Genomic DNA, 16,747 nt, shown 5'->3' with positions numbered 1-16,747 from the left:
ATGATTTAACACTCAAAAGTTTTATAATTTATATTACGTTTAATTAGTATTTAGTGAAAAGTTTACTATAAAAGACCAATCTTTTGTGTCTTTTGTGTTATATAAAATCTTACATGTAAGAAGAATTTGAAGATATTGTGATTAAAAAGTTTTCATATAGTTAAAGCATTCACGATCCAAATATGATGATTTGAAGGAATGGGTTATGTCGCATCGATGGTAATTGTAATATTATTTTTCTTTCAACCAAAACAAATGAAACTTCTTTATTCTTTCTTTATATTCAGTTTCTCATTTAATCTTTATATGTGATTTGTATGTATTACTTAATCTTGAATATGACTCTCCAAACATAAATGCTTTGCTTGGAATATCTTTTTGATTCTTCTTTTTTAAGAAAAATATTTTGATTGTGGGTTAGTGAAGAATTCTCATCAAGTTTCTATGGTTGAATGGTGTTAAATGAAGAAAGAAGATTCATAAAATGGATATAGGTTTTTTTGTTTCAATAACGTTGACAAATGTTAGTTTTTTCTTTTGATTTAAATGTATGTTTATGTAACATCTATATTTATATATCCAACCACTCAATGCTCTTATTTATTGTTGGTTTATCCTACACAACATATTTAAAAGACAATATTTAAAAGATAACATAATTTTGAACATTTGATATGTAATTATGATAGACTTATCATGATATGTTCCTCATATGAAAGTAATTTATCCATATTTTTACGACAAGAATTACATATGATATTTACGAATATATATATATATATATATATATATATATATATATATATATATATATATATATATATATTGTATGTGATTTGTTTAACATGTATATGCACCTATGTGTATTATAAATTTATAATTAAATATCTTTATGTTTAATAATTGAATGGATTAAAATGATGCATCAAAATCAATTATTTAGACGAATATAATAATAATAATAATAATAATAATAATAATAATAATAATAATAATAATAATAATAATAATAATAATAATAATAAATATACATTTCCAACTACCGTATTTATTTGAAACTTACACTACAACATAAGAGTTTTCTAATTTCTGTAAATTTATTAGTTACAACTCAAGAGTTTTTAACTTATGATTATTAATTAGTAATCAGTAATAACTTTTTATTTTTCTTTCTTTTATAAGATTGTAAAGTTTTGATTATTAAAAACATTAATGTATTTGAAGAGATTTGTGATTTAAATGTGAAGAGTTAATATAAATGTTATAATAGATGTTTTAGTGTTTTTATGTTATTAAAAGTTATAGTGTTTATTTTTCATATTTTTTATTATTTGTTGTATATATATATATCTTTTTTAATACATATGTTATAATATATGTTTTTCTATTTTTATGTTACTAAAAGTTGCAGTTCATATTATTGTTCATATGTTTTGTTACCCGTGATATTATCATTTATTTGATATATAATTTACACAATTTTAAACAGTTTATAAAATTAACAAATAATTGTATATATCACAATGACTTAAAAATTAAACTATAATGTTTGATAAAACTAGTATGTTAACTATATGTTTGCTTTACTACTAACATTTTGTTTCAAAGTAGAAATATTAAATAATAATTTGGTAAAACTTATTATTTTAACTATATAATTCTATTCTCGCGCAATGCGTAGGGTTCACCTAGTAAATACTATAATAGAGGTCAAAATATGCATTTAAAACTCCAATGAATCTTCAATTTCCTTTTAATAATTATTGTAATCAAAGGCTTTTTAGAATTGTATTAAATAATATCATATAACAAAACTCTTTACATTTTTATTAATTAACTATTATAACTCAAAAGTTTTTGTAACATATGATATATTAATTGGTTGATTTAGAGTATATATATAGTTCATGGATGTATATTACATTGTAAGGATTTTAAGACTAAGATTCGTGGAAAATTAGTAAGAAGATAAAAATTTCTACTTCATGAGATAGAGCTTGAGTAATAATATTATTATTTGATATAAATTTTCATCAAATAGATTATTATTATGTATTGATTTCTATTTTCTTTTTTCATGTTAAATTTATTTTATGTTTTACGCATTGTCTTCTATTATTAGAGTTTATGTTTTTGTGTGTCATTTTAATATTGTTTTTTAGTTTTCTAATTTCTAATTGAAAGTTATTGTTTTTTGCTTTTTCTATTATTCAAGTTTATTCTTTTGTTTGTTATTTTAAAATTGTTTCTTAATTTTATAACATTTCTTGAAAATAATCTTTTGTTGTGTTATATTTTATCAACAAACTATCATCCAAATTAATCAAAATGTTTGTTTGGAAGTGATGGATGACATATAAAGAATAGCTAAATACTAGTAATAAAGAATTTGATGAAATGATTAGCATAAAAAATTATTAACTCTAAATTAAATAATAATGATATAAATATTTATAATACTATATATGTTTTAATAATACAACTATATTATTTTAATCAACACAATATATTCGTCAAACTTTTAATCGTCATAATTCATTTCTATGCAAGTTGCAAGTTTTTGCCTAATCTCGTTATCTAATAAAAGAATAGTTTTATTCTACTATTAACATGTGTCATTTTATTAAGCATTCTAATTAATGCATATTTTATTTTCATTTTGTCATGTGTCATCATATTATATCTCATAGTTAATACATGATATTTGTAAACCTATTGATTATCTATTTCAAATTTCAAATTTGAAATTTCTCACTCTAATTACATTAAATTTATAACATTAGAATAAAAATTAAAATAAACTTAATACAAATTATAAAGTGACATAATTTCAAATATTTATTTAAATCAATGACTAAAAATTATATAACTAAAATAATCTCTTAATTAATAATTTATTTAAAATAATTGATTAATAATTTTTAGTTTTTTTAAAAGTTTAATTAAGTGTATAACCGTAGTTCCCACGAGTTATAAACTAGTATACAATAAATATAAATGATTGGTTTAGACAACACCCTCCTTTATGTATGTGTGTATATGTCCTTGGTCTACTCGATATGGGCAACGCCATAAGGTGTTATGCTGATTTGACAGCTACCATAACGACGTCATAACACCGGAACACCGCCTCCTCTCATATTATTTGGTGTTATGTTAAAAAATGTTACCATGATCACGGGAAATAATGTGATAATCAACCAATCAAAAGTCATTAATTATATCACTCACTCACTCGCTCTCTCTCTCTCTCTCTCTAACTCTTTTTGTATCTCTTAACATGTTATAACATTTGCACACACTTTCCTACATAAACCAAATGGTGTTAAAGATGTCATGGCAAATGAGTTGGCAAATTTTGGATATGATAATATGTCTTAACATGTTGCCTACACTTAACATTTTACCCACACCCATCAGCATTAAAGAAAGGTTCAGCTATTTGGACCTTTTTTATTTTCTTAAAAGACCCCTTAATAATTATTTTAATAATTACTTTAACTTTTTTTTTTAAATAAGCTAATCATTACCAAATAATTATCTTTTTATTAATTATTATTACATAATATTAGACCCTCATAATTATTTTATATTTAATTTAAATAAAACTAATCATTACATAATAAAATGGCTTAATATAAAGATTTGTTTATAGAAAAAGAATATTATTTTTATAAATAAGTATTAAAATAGAAATATACTTTTTTTTTCAAATATACAAAATAAAATATTTTAAACAAAAAAATTTAATTTATTTTCGGTTTTTAGTGCAATTTATTAAAATCATTTTTATATGAAAGCAAAATAATAAGTGACTTCAAATACGATATAATAATAATACTTAGTTTTCATTTAAATATTTAATATCATTTTATTTGTATTTTTTGATTTATATAAATATTAAAATATAGAAAATATTAAAATATATAAAAAACATTGATATGTTTGTATTATTATTTGATTATAAAAAAATAAAATATATAATAAATAAATAGTTTATAGGAATTAAATGATAAATACGAGTTTCAAAAAAAATTAAATTTTAGTAATCATAAAAGCTATTAATATTATAAATGCACGGAAATTTATACTTAAAAGTCATTAATGAGAGATCCTCTAAAAAAATCTAGAATCTAATTAGTATGACCTATTAAAGAATTCATTATGGTTTTTGTTCTTGTATTTTGCTCATACTCTTCTTGGTTATTTGAGCCATATCCTTTGACATTAATTAATAAGAAAGACCAGCTGCACATAGACGGGGAGAAGTCATGAAAAGGAATTAGCTAGGATTGGGCCGTGTCTCGCATGGTAACAAAATTTAGAATTACAAGAAAACATTGGTAAGAGAAATTGAGTAAATGAGTTTGTTGTTAGATTTGCATTTGGTAAGGAAACTAACTATTCTCTCTCATGCACACACGGTTTCTAAAAAAAAAACTATTTAAAATGACGAAATGATAAAGATGACCCACAACCCATATTTATTCCAAGGGACATGGAAAGTGCCTTTGGGAGTCTATATAATGGATGACAATCCTCCACTCTTACTCACACATCAAATCAAACTGTAGTTTGTGCTCTAGTGTTGTGGAGCAGTGGTTCCACATACCAAATATGGGGCTTTACATAATTTTTTAAGTTCTCTCCATATTAGGGTTTTCCATTTATGTCTTCCTGCCTAGCTAGCAACAACAGAGATCAATATGCCCCTTCATGTGTAATGATATCTACCTATATATATACTATGGGAAGATGAAAAGGTATAGGGCGGTGACAGAAGAGAGTGAGCACCCATGGTCTTTCTTGCAAATAATCAGTTTTGTATCATATGCTTGAAGCTATGTGTGCTCACCCTCTATCTGTCACCCCTTCTCTCTCTTGATCTAATTATGTTGATACGTGCCTCAATTTTCTTGTCTCTGATTGTTGTATGTTAAGGGCGAGAGTGTAAGTGAAAGAGAAGTGACAGAAGAGAGTGAGCACAGATGGGCTTTTCTTGCATGACATGAGAGAAAGAGAGGGAGATAGAGAGCTATACAAGGAGTCGATCATATGCTTGAAGCTATGTGTGCTCACCCTCTATCTGTCACCCACCACTCTTATACCTCTTGCTCTAGAAGGAGTGACTGTTGTGTTGTATGTGTGGTCTGTTGTGTGTGGTGTGCGTAGACTTATCTTTTACAAGTTGCAGGTATGCTTAAAACTCTACTTCCAGAATGTTTTCAGTTCTAAGAGGATTATGATTCATGGTATAATTAGACCATCTATAACACAAGTTAAACAATAAATCGAGATAGAAAATAAGATCTTTGTGAAACTCAGATTTACTGATTAATATTTATCATCATCTATCCCAGAAAACGAAGAAAGATCAGAAACCCTAAATGGGGTAAAAAGTGACCTGAAGAAATTATTTTTCTCCTACTGTTTTCTGTAAATTAGGGTTTCCTGCTGTCTCTCAAAGGTTGATTTACTAAAACGTGTTTATAATTTTGTTTAAAAAATTGATTTACTTAAAAAATTGATTTACTTATTTATGTTACTTTAGTTTGCAGGTTAGCCAAGCTTATCACCGGTTTAATTTTGCTTTTCTATCATAGAAAACTACTAAAATAAAAGAAGCTTTTCACCCCTTTTGGTGCTGTCCACATGATCCAGAAAGAACTATATCATAAAGTCCCCATAAAATATTAATACTCCTCCGAAATCCACTAGAAAAAGAGTCATTCCTTTTTCAAAATCAAACAGAATTTCCTTGTAATAAGATATTAAATTCAAATCTTTTAAAGCTTCATATTGATCTACCTACATATATTTAATTGAATTCTTCTTTGATTCTTCTTCTTTTTATTATATATGTTTGTTTGAAAGAAAATTATGTTCAATGTAACAGTACTCTTGTTCATGCATTGTTTGTGTTTGGAATATATAGGTATAAAAGAATAGAATTTTTTTTTTAACTGATATCAAATTCATTCTCATTTTAAGTTATTTTTAGTTTACAAAGATCTACTGATCGAACAATTGTTCTTCGCTATGCATAGCGTGAGAAGACTTTTACATGGCAAACTTTGTTTATCGTTTTGTGAAGTTATGCTATGGCTTGTAGTAGAGGAAGTCGGGGCATCAGATGTGATCATGTGATATAAAGAACTTTTTTGATTTTTAATATACTACTTGTTAAATGTGAGGTATGCCGATAATTTACGTCTCTCGCAACTGCAAATCATTGGATATTTTTTATGGTTGGATTCTAGTGGTGAATATTTGAATCTCGTTAAGATCTTTTTAGTTGAATGAAAACGTTATTATCATGAGATAACGATTTATTTGCAATGCTCAAATTTATTAGCGTTTTTGGTTGACAAGTTGCACCAACGATTTTCTGTTTGTGCTGTGCGAGGTCTCCAAATCCATGGACATATTGCAAAAGTTGGTAGTTTTGTGCCTTCAACAAAGAATGAAAACACTTAGCCAGCGAAGTCATTTTTCGGAAGATTCTACTCCTTGATGTTAATAATGTTCACCTAAATGTTAAGAATTACAAAATGGTAGATTAACTCTTGGAACTTTATATATATAAAGGAATTGGAAGTTGGCAATTTCCTTTGTATCCCACGTTGGAAAATAAACTTTTGTGAGTATACAAGCTTATTCCATTGATAGGCCTTCAAATGCTTTAGTGAACAAAGGAATGGGTCAAGCCCATGCGCGCGGCTAGTCTAGCACTAACCGGCGCCGCGAGTGCGTGATTTAGGCGCACGACACATCGGTTGCTGGGAGCTGCGAAGATTTTATTTTTGACGACTTCGAGTCAAGCAGGTTTGACCAATCCGGTCAAATGGTTGACCGCTATTGACTTCGTGAAAATAAGTCATCGGGGCATTCTAGAAGGATCAAGAAACGGCTTGCTTGGAGAGCAAGTCGTCGCCCTAGGGTTTCTGGGGCTGGCCTATGGGGGCTGTTTCATGCATTCTAGGGTTTCGATACCTATAAATAATGCTCCTTAGGAGCCATTTTACATACTAACGAAATTAAGAGCTCTCTCCCACTCTTTGCGTTTTTTCTTCTGGTTTCCGAGTATTCGCTTTGTATTTATCAATCTCCAGTGTTGTTGGAAAATCGATAGATCTGCATTAAATCCTGAGGTTTTACTCTGTTGCTTACAGCTAGTAGAAGCGAAGTAAAAACCTTTAAAGATAGGAGTCCGATCTGTGCAGTTATCTAAAGTTCAAGATCAGCCATCAACAGGTCGGTTTTACTTTCTGTCGTGCATTTAATTTCAACCAACAATATGACAGGCTTCTTCTACTTTTCTTATAATCAGATCAAATTGAGAAGGATTAATCTCGTTTTGGACGAAACTTGGTAAATATAATAATAATAATAATTGGATCAATTATATGCAAGTAATCGACATATAATTCTCAATATTATCTGTTGATTTCCTTGCGTGACTGTTAGTTTGATTTCAACATTCCTAAAGGTTTTTATTTGTGATAAATCAACAGACGAATGGATGCTACTGCTAGCCTCCACTTCATGAACTAAGAGTTTCCCAAACTTGATCAATTTGATGGTCAGAACGACACCCGTTGGGCCAAGAAGGTCAAGTTCATGCTTCATGTCTTGAAGCTAGCCTTTGTGTTGGACCCAAAAATGCCACCAATTCCTGCTAATCCAATTCCTGAGGCGGTGAAAACTATGGACCCAACGGTCATCATAGAACTAGAAAAGCAAAGTACTTTGCGTAAAGAGTCCGATGAACTATGTGTGGTTCACATCAAGAACTCCCTATCTGATCGGCTCTGTGATCTTTACTTACCGGTCAAAGATCCAAGAGAGTTATGGAATGCATTGGAACTAGAGTACAAGGCACATGAGGAACGTACCAACAAGTACCTAGAGTTTCAAATGGCTGATGACAAATCAATCATAGTGAAAGTGCATGAGCTCCAAGTCATGGTCAACAAGTTGAACGCACTCTCCATCTCTATTCCATAACTTTTTCAGGTTGGTGCGATCATCGTAAAACTACCATCCTCGTGGAAAGATTTCTCTAAGAAAATGATGCATAAATCTGAGGACTACTCCTTGGATGATCTGATAAAACACCTTCGCATTGAGGAGGAAACGCGCATAGGGACACGCATAGTAAAGTTGGATCGAGTGTGCATCACATTTCAGCTGGGGGTTTTAGTCACAAATGCAAGTCTAGGAGGCACAACAAGAAGAACTTGGGACCCAAGAAACAAAACTTCAAGAAATCGGAACATCAGAATCCTAACTCAAAGCTGAAAAGGACTGGACCTTGTCACGTCTGCGGGGAGATTAGGCACTATGCGAGAGAATGCACGGATCACAAATCAGGACCGGTAGCACATGCAGTCGAGTAGGTGACTGACATGGTGTCAAGTGTGAAACTTGGAGAGATTTTTATGATCTCCTCCCTTACCCGAGCAATCAGTGCTGGAGGATGGTTCGTGGACACTGGAGCTACCGTGCATGTTTGTGGGCAACGAGAGAGCTTCTGTACTTACCGCCCAATGCCTCATGGGACGGTAGTTGTCTATGCAGATGGCCACAGAGTTGAAGTTCAAGGAAGAGGTGATCTTCGTGTGAAGTTCACTTGTTGTGAATGGGTAACCCTTCGAGATGTTCTTCATGTTCCTACTATCACGAAAGGGTTGGTTTCTCCAGACAACTTTGACAAGGGTAGGATCAAGATGGTGCTTGAGAGAGGCAAAATTGTGATCACTAAAGTCAGAAGATATGTTGGGAGGGCGAAAAGTTGTTCAGGGATGTATCGTTTGTGCCTTAGTGATGAGGGTAGTGTGAGTGGTCCTTGTGTTGAGAGTGGTAGTTCTAGTGTTGCAAGTGTGTCAAGTGTTGATAATGATGTAGTTAGTGGATTGGTTGCTAATGTGAATGTAGTGAATTTTTCTGGTTATTTTTTTTTGTTACATCCCCATTTTCATGGCAAGAAAAAACCGATTTTGTTTATGCTTTGTTTAAAAATCAGAGTAATATTTTAAATAAAAGTGTTGCGGAATTTGTCCCAAAGCAATATATGATAAAGATTTATCAAAAGCATTTCCGTAGAAATGTATTTCATTAAAAAGACTCGGGATGTCATGTTCGATACAGATCATAAGCATAAACAATACGATATAGGCATTACTACATTATTCTGTATTTACAGGCCTAAAATCCATTAATCTCTCATCCGAAGACATCACATCTATGCTCATGCGCCACTACCTGTAATACAAGAAACTGAGTAGGTCAGGCTTGGGAGCCTGGTGAGCACATAGGGTTTTCAACCCACAATAAATAAGTTTATTAACTTTATCAAACCAAACAAACCCGATTACTCGTTCCCGTTATCCTCACTTTACGTCCCTAAAACATCTAGCGCAAGGGACCTAGTCTAAGGACTATCATCGGGATGGATACTACTGCTAAGGGGATTCCTCAGCAATAAATGTCCTTAAGGCAACCATGTGGGGGATGGAGCACATCTGGTGAGCACACAGTTCAAATAAACGCCTACAGGTTGCGAGCCTCCTAGTGTTCTACTGGACTGTCTAAAATAGTTTGTGGTCGTCATCTATACTCTGCTAGATGACTGGATCATCAATAACATCTATAACGAGGCCTCTCATTATTTCATTTTATCACACAACAACTAACACATCTACCCATGTTTTACCCCAACATTTTCGTAGATATAAAATACATATACAGTTTAAATCATTGAAAACATGTATAAAAATGTTCATCCAGCATAGATAGCAAGTATTCAGATAATATGCACACATAGCACGTAATTTATATAAAATACTTCATATCTATGTGTAAGCTGAAAGTAACTATGCACTCACTTGAAAAAGGTGGTGACTCTGCCTTCGAGCAGCGCTTCATTATCTCAAAACAATTATCCCTCGATAAAACCTAGTATCAATACCACTAGGGTTTAGTCTAACGTTAACCGTGACTAATTAATAGTCTAGCTATTATTATTATTATATAAATGTTAAACAACACTCTATATAACTCATAATAATAGCCCAAATAATTATTTTAAGGTCCTAATAATGTTACTATATTAAAACATAAGCTATACTAAAGATAGGTTAGGTACAACTCACTTACAACGGATTTTAAAGAAAACTGGGCTTTACTCGGGACTCCGGGAGCCTTTTTCTCGGGACTTCGGGAGCCTCGGGGCTTCTTCCAGTGCTAGGGGGTTTACCTAGGCTTTTAGGGGTGTTTGGGGGGTTAGAGAGAGAGAGTTTAGAGAGAGAAAGAAGTGGGAAAGGTGTGAGAAATGAGGGTGCCCCGACTCCCTTTTTATAGGCTGGAAAAGCCAAAACTCGTCGAGTTGGTCTCAACCTCGTCGAGTTCCAGGCCAGGTGTCACCATCTGGTGGCTAGCCTTTGGGAGGAAGCAACGGCTAGGATTGCGCCATGTCACCCGATTTCGCACAGCAGCCTCCCGACTTAGAAAAATCATAACTCTCGCATACGAGCTCCGTTTTTGACGTTACTTTTTCCACATGTAGGTAAAAACAAGATCTACAACTTTCATTTAGACTCTGTCGGCTAATTCTTGACCGATCTTAAATTTAATAGTAGGAGGAGATTAGACTGCTAAATGACCGCGAAAAATCCGTAACTCCTTCATACGGACTCCGTTTTCATCTATCTTTTTACCGTTGAGTTCCTATTAATGAGATCTTCAACTCTCATTTAGGGCTCGTAAGCCAAAAACCGCTCGAACTAAAATTCAAGTTTCGGGTCGTGCACTACTAAGCCGAATCTTTGAAAAATCATAACTTCTTCATATGAAGTAAGATTTGGGTGTTCTTTTTATGGATTTTCTCGGTTTAACATATTCTACGACTTTCATTTAGATCGCTAAGGCTAAAAATTCCACCATCATAAATTTACTATTTACGTCTCTCGGTGTCGTGTTGGTTTTGCCGTAAAACTTCGACGGGCCATAACTTTTTCGTTATAACTCGGATTCCGGCGTTCTTTATATGTACGAAAACCTTGAGACATATTCTACAACTTGGTTAAGACTATTTATTATAAATAATCTTTTTCCAAAAAGTCATTTTCGACACTTATTGTCTCTAAATTGACTAGCCCAGATCTGCGGACGTTACATGTTTGTTCAATTTCTTTATGGCATAAACGTTTGGCTCATACTAATGTTAAAAATATTGAAAAATGCAAACTAAAGGAATGTTAAAATGTGACACAAAAGATTTTGAAAAATGTGAAACATGTGTGAAATCAAAGTTCACTAAGAAACCATTTCCATCAGTTAAGAGAAAGACATCATTGCTTGAGTTGATTCATTCTGATGTATGTGAATTGAATGGAATCCTTACTCGATGAGGAAAAAGGTATTTTATCACATTCTGTGATGACTTCAGTCAATATCTACATGTTTATTTTCTGAGATCAAAATCTGAAGCTTTTGATGCATTTCAGCGGTATAAGGCTGAGGTCGAAAATCAACTTGAAAGACACATCAAAATTCTTCGCTCGAATAAAAGTGGGGAATATTTCAACCAAGAGTTTGACAAATTCTTTGAATAGAATGGAATCAAACATGAGAGAACTTCACCATATACGCCCCAATAGAATGGTTTGGCTGAAAGAAAGAACCGAACCCTTTTGTGAGATGGTCAACTGTATGTTGAACCAATCGGGTCAACCAAACAATCTGTGGGGGGAAGCACTATCAAATACTTGTTACGTTTATAATAGGATCACTAGTCATGTGATTCCTACAAGACATTATGAGTTGTGGAAAGGTACAAAGCCAAACCTAGACTATTTCAAAGTGTGGGGGTGTGTTACATATTATCGGACTCCCGATCCTAAGTGAGCCAAATTCGGAGCACGAGCTAATAAGAGTATATTTATTGGATATGCTCACAATAGCAAGGCTTACCGGTTATTAGATATTGAATCAGGTGTTGTTGTGGAGTCTAGAGATGTGGAATTCTTTGAGGACAAGTTTTCTAGGGATGAAGAAAACTCCAGTCATACAACACCTACAAGTACTTCTCGAGAAATACTCCAACCTCCTCCTATTGTAGAGGAACCAAGGAGAGGTACTAGGGCTAGAATAGAGAAACGTTTTGGAGACGATTTCTATTCTTATTTGGTCTAAGGAACACAAAAGAAAGTGACGAGAGAGGTCATCTTTGCCATTAATTTGGATGATGATCCTAAGACCTTGCTGAAGCCATGACGTCTCGAGATGCTCCTTTGTGTAAGGAAGCCATCAATAATGAAATGGATTTAATCATAGGTAATGGAAGCCATCAATAATGAAATGGATTTAATCATGGGTAATGGAAATTGGGAGTTAGATGATCTACCCAAGGGGAGAAAACCCATAGGATCCAAGTGGATATTCATGAGAAAGTCTCATCCAGATGGATCCATATCAGCCTATAAAGCAAGATTAGTAGCTAAGGGCTATAGGCAGCGAGAAGGTATTGATTATTTTGATACCTATGCCCTAGTTGGTAGGATTAGTTTTCTTAGAAATCTCATAGCAATATCAGCTTTGAAAGGATTGTACATTTATCAAATGGATGTGAAGACAGCCTTTCTAAATGGTTATCTTAAGGAAGAGATTTACTTGGAGCAACCTGAAGGTTTCGTGATACCTGGACAAGAAAACAAAGTGTGTAGACTTGTTAAATCCTTGTACAGGTTAAAGCAAGCTCCTAAACAATGGCATGAGAGATATGACACCACTGTGACTGCCTTTGGTTTTCAGCACAATAGTGCTGACAGATGTATATATTCTAAACATACATTCGATTACATAGTAGTTAGATGTCTTTATGTTGATGATATGTTGATCATTGGCACTCACCTAGAAGGTATTCTTGAGATGAAGAAATACCGACCCTCGAACTTTAAGATGAAAGATCTTGGAGAAGTTGATGCAATTCTTGGTATCAAGATGAAAAGGACAGGTGGTCAGATTTCTCTGAGTCAATCTCATTACATAGAGAAAATTATGAAAAAGTTTCAATATTTGGACATTAAGTAATTAAACACTCCTTTTGATTCAAGTGTGGAACTTAAGGTGAATTTTGGAAGAGCTATAGCTCAACTAGAATATGCGAGTGCAGTTGGAAGCATGATGTATGCTACTCACTGCACTCGACCTGACATCGCGTTCACTGTAACCAAATTGAGTCAATATACTGTTAATTCAGGGACAGAGCACTGGAAGGCAGTGGTTTGAGTGCTAGGATACCTGAAAAGGACAAGTACTTTTGAGTTGACATAGTCGTCATCCAATGGAATACTTGAAGGTTATTCTGATGCTGGTTGGATTGATCACACTAGCGATTCAAAATCCATAGGTGGTCAGATTTCTCTGAGTCAATCTCATTACATAGAGAAAATTCTGACAAAGTTTCAATATTTGAACATTAAGTAATTCAACACTCCTTTTGATTCAAGTGTGAAACTTAAGGTGAATTCTGGTAAAGCTGTAGCTCAACTAGAATATGCGAGTGCAGTTGGAAGCATGACGTATGCTACTCACTGCACTCGACCTGACATTGCATTCACTGTAACCAAATCGAGTCAATATATTGTTAATCCAGGGAAAGAGCACTGGAAGGCAGTGGTTTGAGTGCTAGGATACCTGAAAAGGAGAAGTACTTTTGAGTTGACATATTCGTCATCTAATGGAATACTTGAAGGTTATTCTGATGCCAGTTAGATTGATCACACTAGAGATTCAAAACCCATGAGTGGTTGGATTTATACTCTAGCTGGTGGTGCTATTTCTTGGGCGAGCAAGAAACAGACATGCATAACTCATTCAACGATGGAAGCAGAGCTAATTGCCTTAGCAGCAGTGGACAAAGAGGCAGAGTGGATTCGAGATCAACTTATGGATACCCATTTGTCGGATATTCCAATGCCTTCAATACCCATGTACTGTGACAGTGAGGCCACACTGTCTAAAGTATACAATACAATATATAATGGGAAGTCGAGACATGTGATCTGCGACACAATTTTGTGAGACAACTAATTGAAAGTGGTACTATCAAGGTTATCTATGTCAAGACATGTTGGAACTTGGCAGATCCTTTTACCAAACCTCTGATGAGAGATTTGGTTACATCTACCAAAAGAGTCATTGGTCTAAAACCACAATAGAATCGCTCAGTGATGGAAACCCAACTTGACATTAGTGCTCCTAATTCTCAAGTTTAAAGGGTAACAACGAAGTCACTAGTGATAGAAGGTACTATCATTATTGATAGATCCATGTGAGGTATGATAGTACGTCGTTGCCGAGAACAAGGTTGATTTATGATTCTTAACAAATTTTTAGATACATCTAAGCAACGAAGATGTTGAAAACTTCATGAAAAGGGTTTATTGCGCATTGCCAGATTAGCACTTAGGGAGAACACAAATATGACTTGTTATGTGTGGGGGTAAATCGGAGAGGTCATTAAGGTTCATGGTTTAAACCTATAAGGATACCATTGAGTCGGTCTCTTCTTATTTTTTCTCACTAAACTAGGGTTTAATCTATGTGACACCCAAGTGACATCATCTGTTTGAGTGAAAGGAAACTTTCCAACTTGGTGGAGGATCATTGGAACTTTATATATATAAAGGAATTGCAAGTTGGCAATTTCCTTTGTATCCCATATTGGTGGGGGGAAGAAACTTTTGTGGGTATATAAGCTTATTCCCTTGATAGGCCTTCAAAGGCTTTAGTGCATCAGAGGAATGGGCCAAGGCCACGCGCACACCTAGCCTAGCCTAGCACTAGCCGACACCGCGAGTGGGCGAAATGGCGCGATTTAGGCGAACTTGGCACTTCGCATGATGCATTGGTCGCTGGGAGCTAAGGAACTTTTATTTTTGACGAGTTCGAGTCAAGCTGGTTTGACCAATCCGGTCAACTGGATGACCGACGTTGACTTCGTGAAGGATAAGTCATCGGGGCATTCTAGAAGGATCAGGAAACGGCTTGCTTGGTGAGCAACTTGTCGCCCTACGGTTTCTGGGGCCGACCTATAGGGGCCCGTTTCATGAATTCTAGGGTTTTGATACCTATAAATACTGCTCCCTAAGAGCCATTTGACATACTCGCGAAATTAAGAGCTCTCTCCCACTCTCTGCATTTTTTCTTCCGATTTCCGAGTATTCGCTTTGTGTTTATCGATCTCTAGTGCTATTGGAAAATCGATAGATCTGCATTAAATCCTGGGGTTTTACTCTGTTGCTTACAGCCAGTAGAAGCGAAGTAAAAACCTTTAAAGGATAGGATTCCGATCCCTGCAGTTATCCAAAGTTCAAGATCAGCCATCAACAGGTCGGTTTTACTTTCAGTCTTGCATTTAATTTCGTCCAACAATAGGATAGTCTTCTTCTACTTTTCTTATAATCAGATCAAATTGAGAATGATTAATCTCGTTTTATACAAAACTTGGTAAATATAATAATAATAATTGGATCAATTATATGCAAGTAATCGACATATAATTCTCAATATTATTTGTTGGTTTCCTTGCGTGTCTGTTAGTTTGATTTCAACATTCTTAAAGGTTTTTATTTGTGATAAATCAACAGACGAATGGACACTACTGCTAGCCTCCACTTCATGAACCAAGAGTTTCCCAAACTTGACCAATTCGATGGTCAGAACAACACCCGTTGGGCCGAGAAGGGCAAGTTCATGCTTCATGTCTTGAAGCTTGCCTTTGTGTTGGACCCAAAAATGCCACCAATTCCTACTAATCCAATTCCTGAGGCGGTGAAAAATATGGACCCAACGGTCATCATAGAACTGGAAAAGCAAAGGACTCTATGTAAAGAGTCCGATGAACTATGCGTGGTTCACATCAAGAACTTCCTATCTGATCAGCTCTATTATATTTACTCACCGGTCAAAGATCTAAGAGTGTTATGGAATGCACTGGAACTAGAGTACAAGGCACATGAGGAACGTACTTACAAGTACCTTGTGTCTAAGTACCTAGATTTTCAAATGGCTAATGAAAAATCAATCATGGAGCAAGTGCATGAGCTCCAAGTCATGGTCAACAAGTTGAACGCACTCTCCATCTCTATTCCAGAACTCTTTCAGGTTGGTGCGATCATCGCAAAACTACCACCCTCGTGGAAAGATTTCTGTAAGAAAATGATGCATAAATCTGAGGACTACTCCTTGGATGATCTGATGAAACACCTCCGCATTGAAGAGGAAACTTGCATCAGGGACAAGTGTAGTAAATTTGGATCGAGTGTGCATCACATGTCAGCTGGGGGTTCGAGTCACAAAGGAAAGTCTGGGGGACACAACAAGAAGAACTTGGGACCCAAGAAAAAAAGCTTCAAGAAATTGGGACAGCAGAATCCTAACTCAAAATTGAAGAGGCTCGGACCTTGCCACGTCTGCGGAGAGATTAGGCACTATGCGAGATAATGCAAGGATCACAAATCAGGACCGGTAGCACATGTAGTCAAGCAGGTGATTGACATGGTGGCGAGTTTGAACCTTGGAGAGATTTTTATGATATCCTCCCTTACCCGAGCAATCAATGCTTGAGGATGGTTAGTTGACACTGGAGCCACCGTGCATGTTTGTGGGAAATGAGAGAGCTTCCATACTTATTGCCCAATGCCTTATGGGATGGTAGTTGTCTGTGCTGATGGCCACAAAG

General features: G+C 34.4%; 1 protein-coding gene and 1 long non-coding RNA gene across 2 annotated transcripts; both read left to right on the top strand.

The window, feature by feature from the left end:
• Positions 1-7,133: 7,133 nt before the first annotated feature.
• On the top strand, positions 7,134-8,953 carry LOC145006018 (uncharacterized). The gene is made up of 2 exons (XR_013662752.1): positions 7,134-7,254; positions 7,515-8,953. It is a non-coding gene; the product is annotated as an uncharacterized LOC145006018 (long non-coding RNA).
• Positions 8,954-13,884: 4,931 nt separating this feature from the next.
• On the top strand, positions 13,885-16,509 carry LOC145007080 (uncharacterized). The gene is made up of 2 exons (XM_078966079.1): positions 13,885-13,994; positions 15,654-16,509. Exons 1-2 carry the CDS (start codon positions 13,885-13,887, stop codon positions 16,507-16,509), a joined length of 966 nt encoding a protein of 321 aa, XP_078822205.1.
• Positions 16,510-16,747: the final 238 nt, after the last annotated feature.

Source organism: Lactuca saligna, chromosome 7, assembly GCF_052625555.1.
Source record: "Lactuca saligna cultivar CGN05327 chromosome 7, ASM5262555v1, whole genome shotgun sequence".
In the NCBI taxonomy this organism is placed as follows: Eukaryota; Viridiplantae; Streptophyta; class Magnoliopsida; order Asterales; family Asteraceae; genus Lactuca; species Lactuca saligna.
Note: the sequence above shows the minus strand (reverse complement) of the source record. Positions and strands in the feature narration are given on the sequence as shown.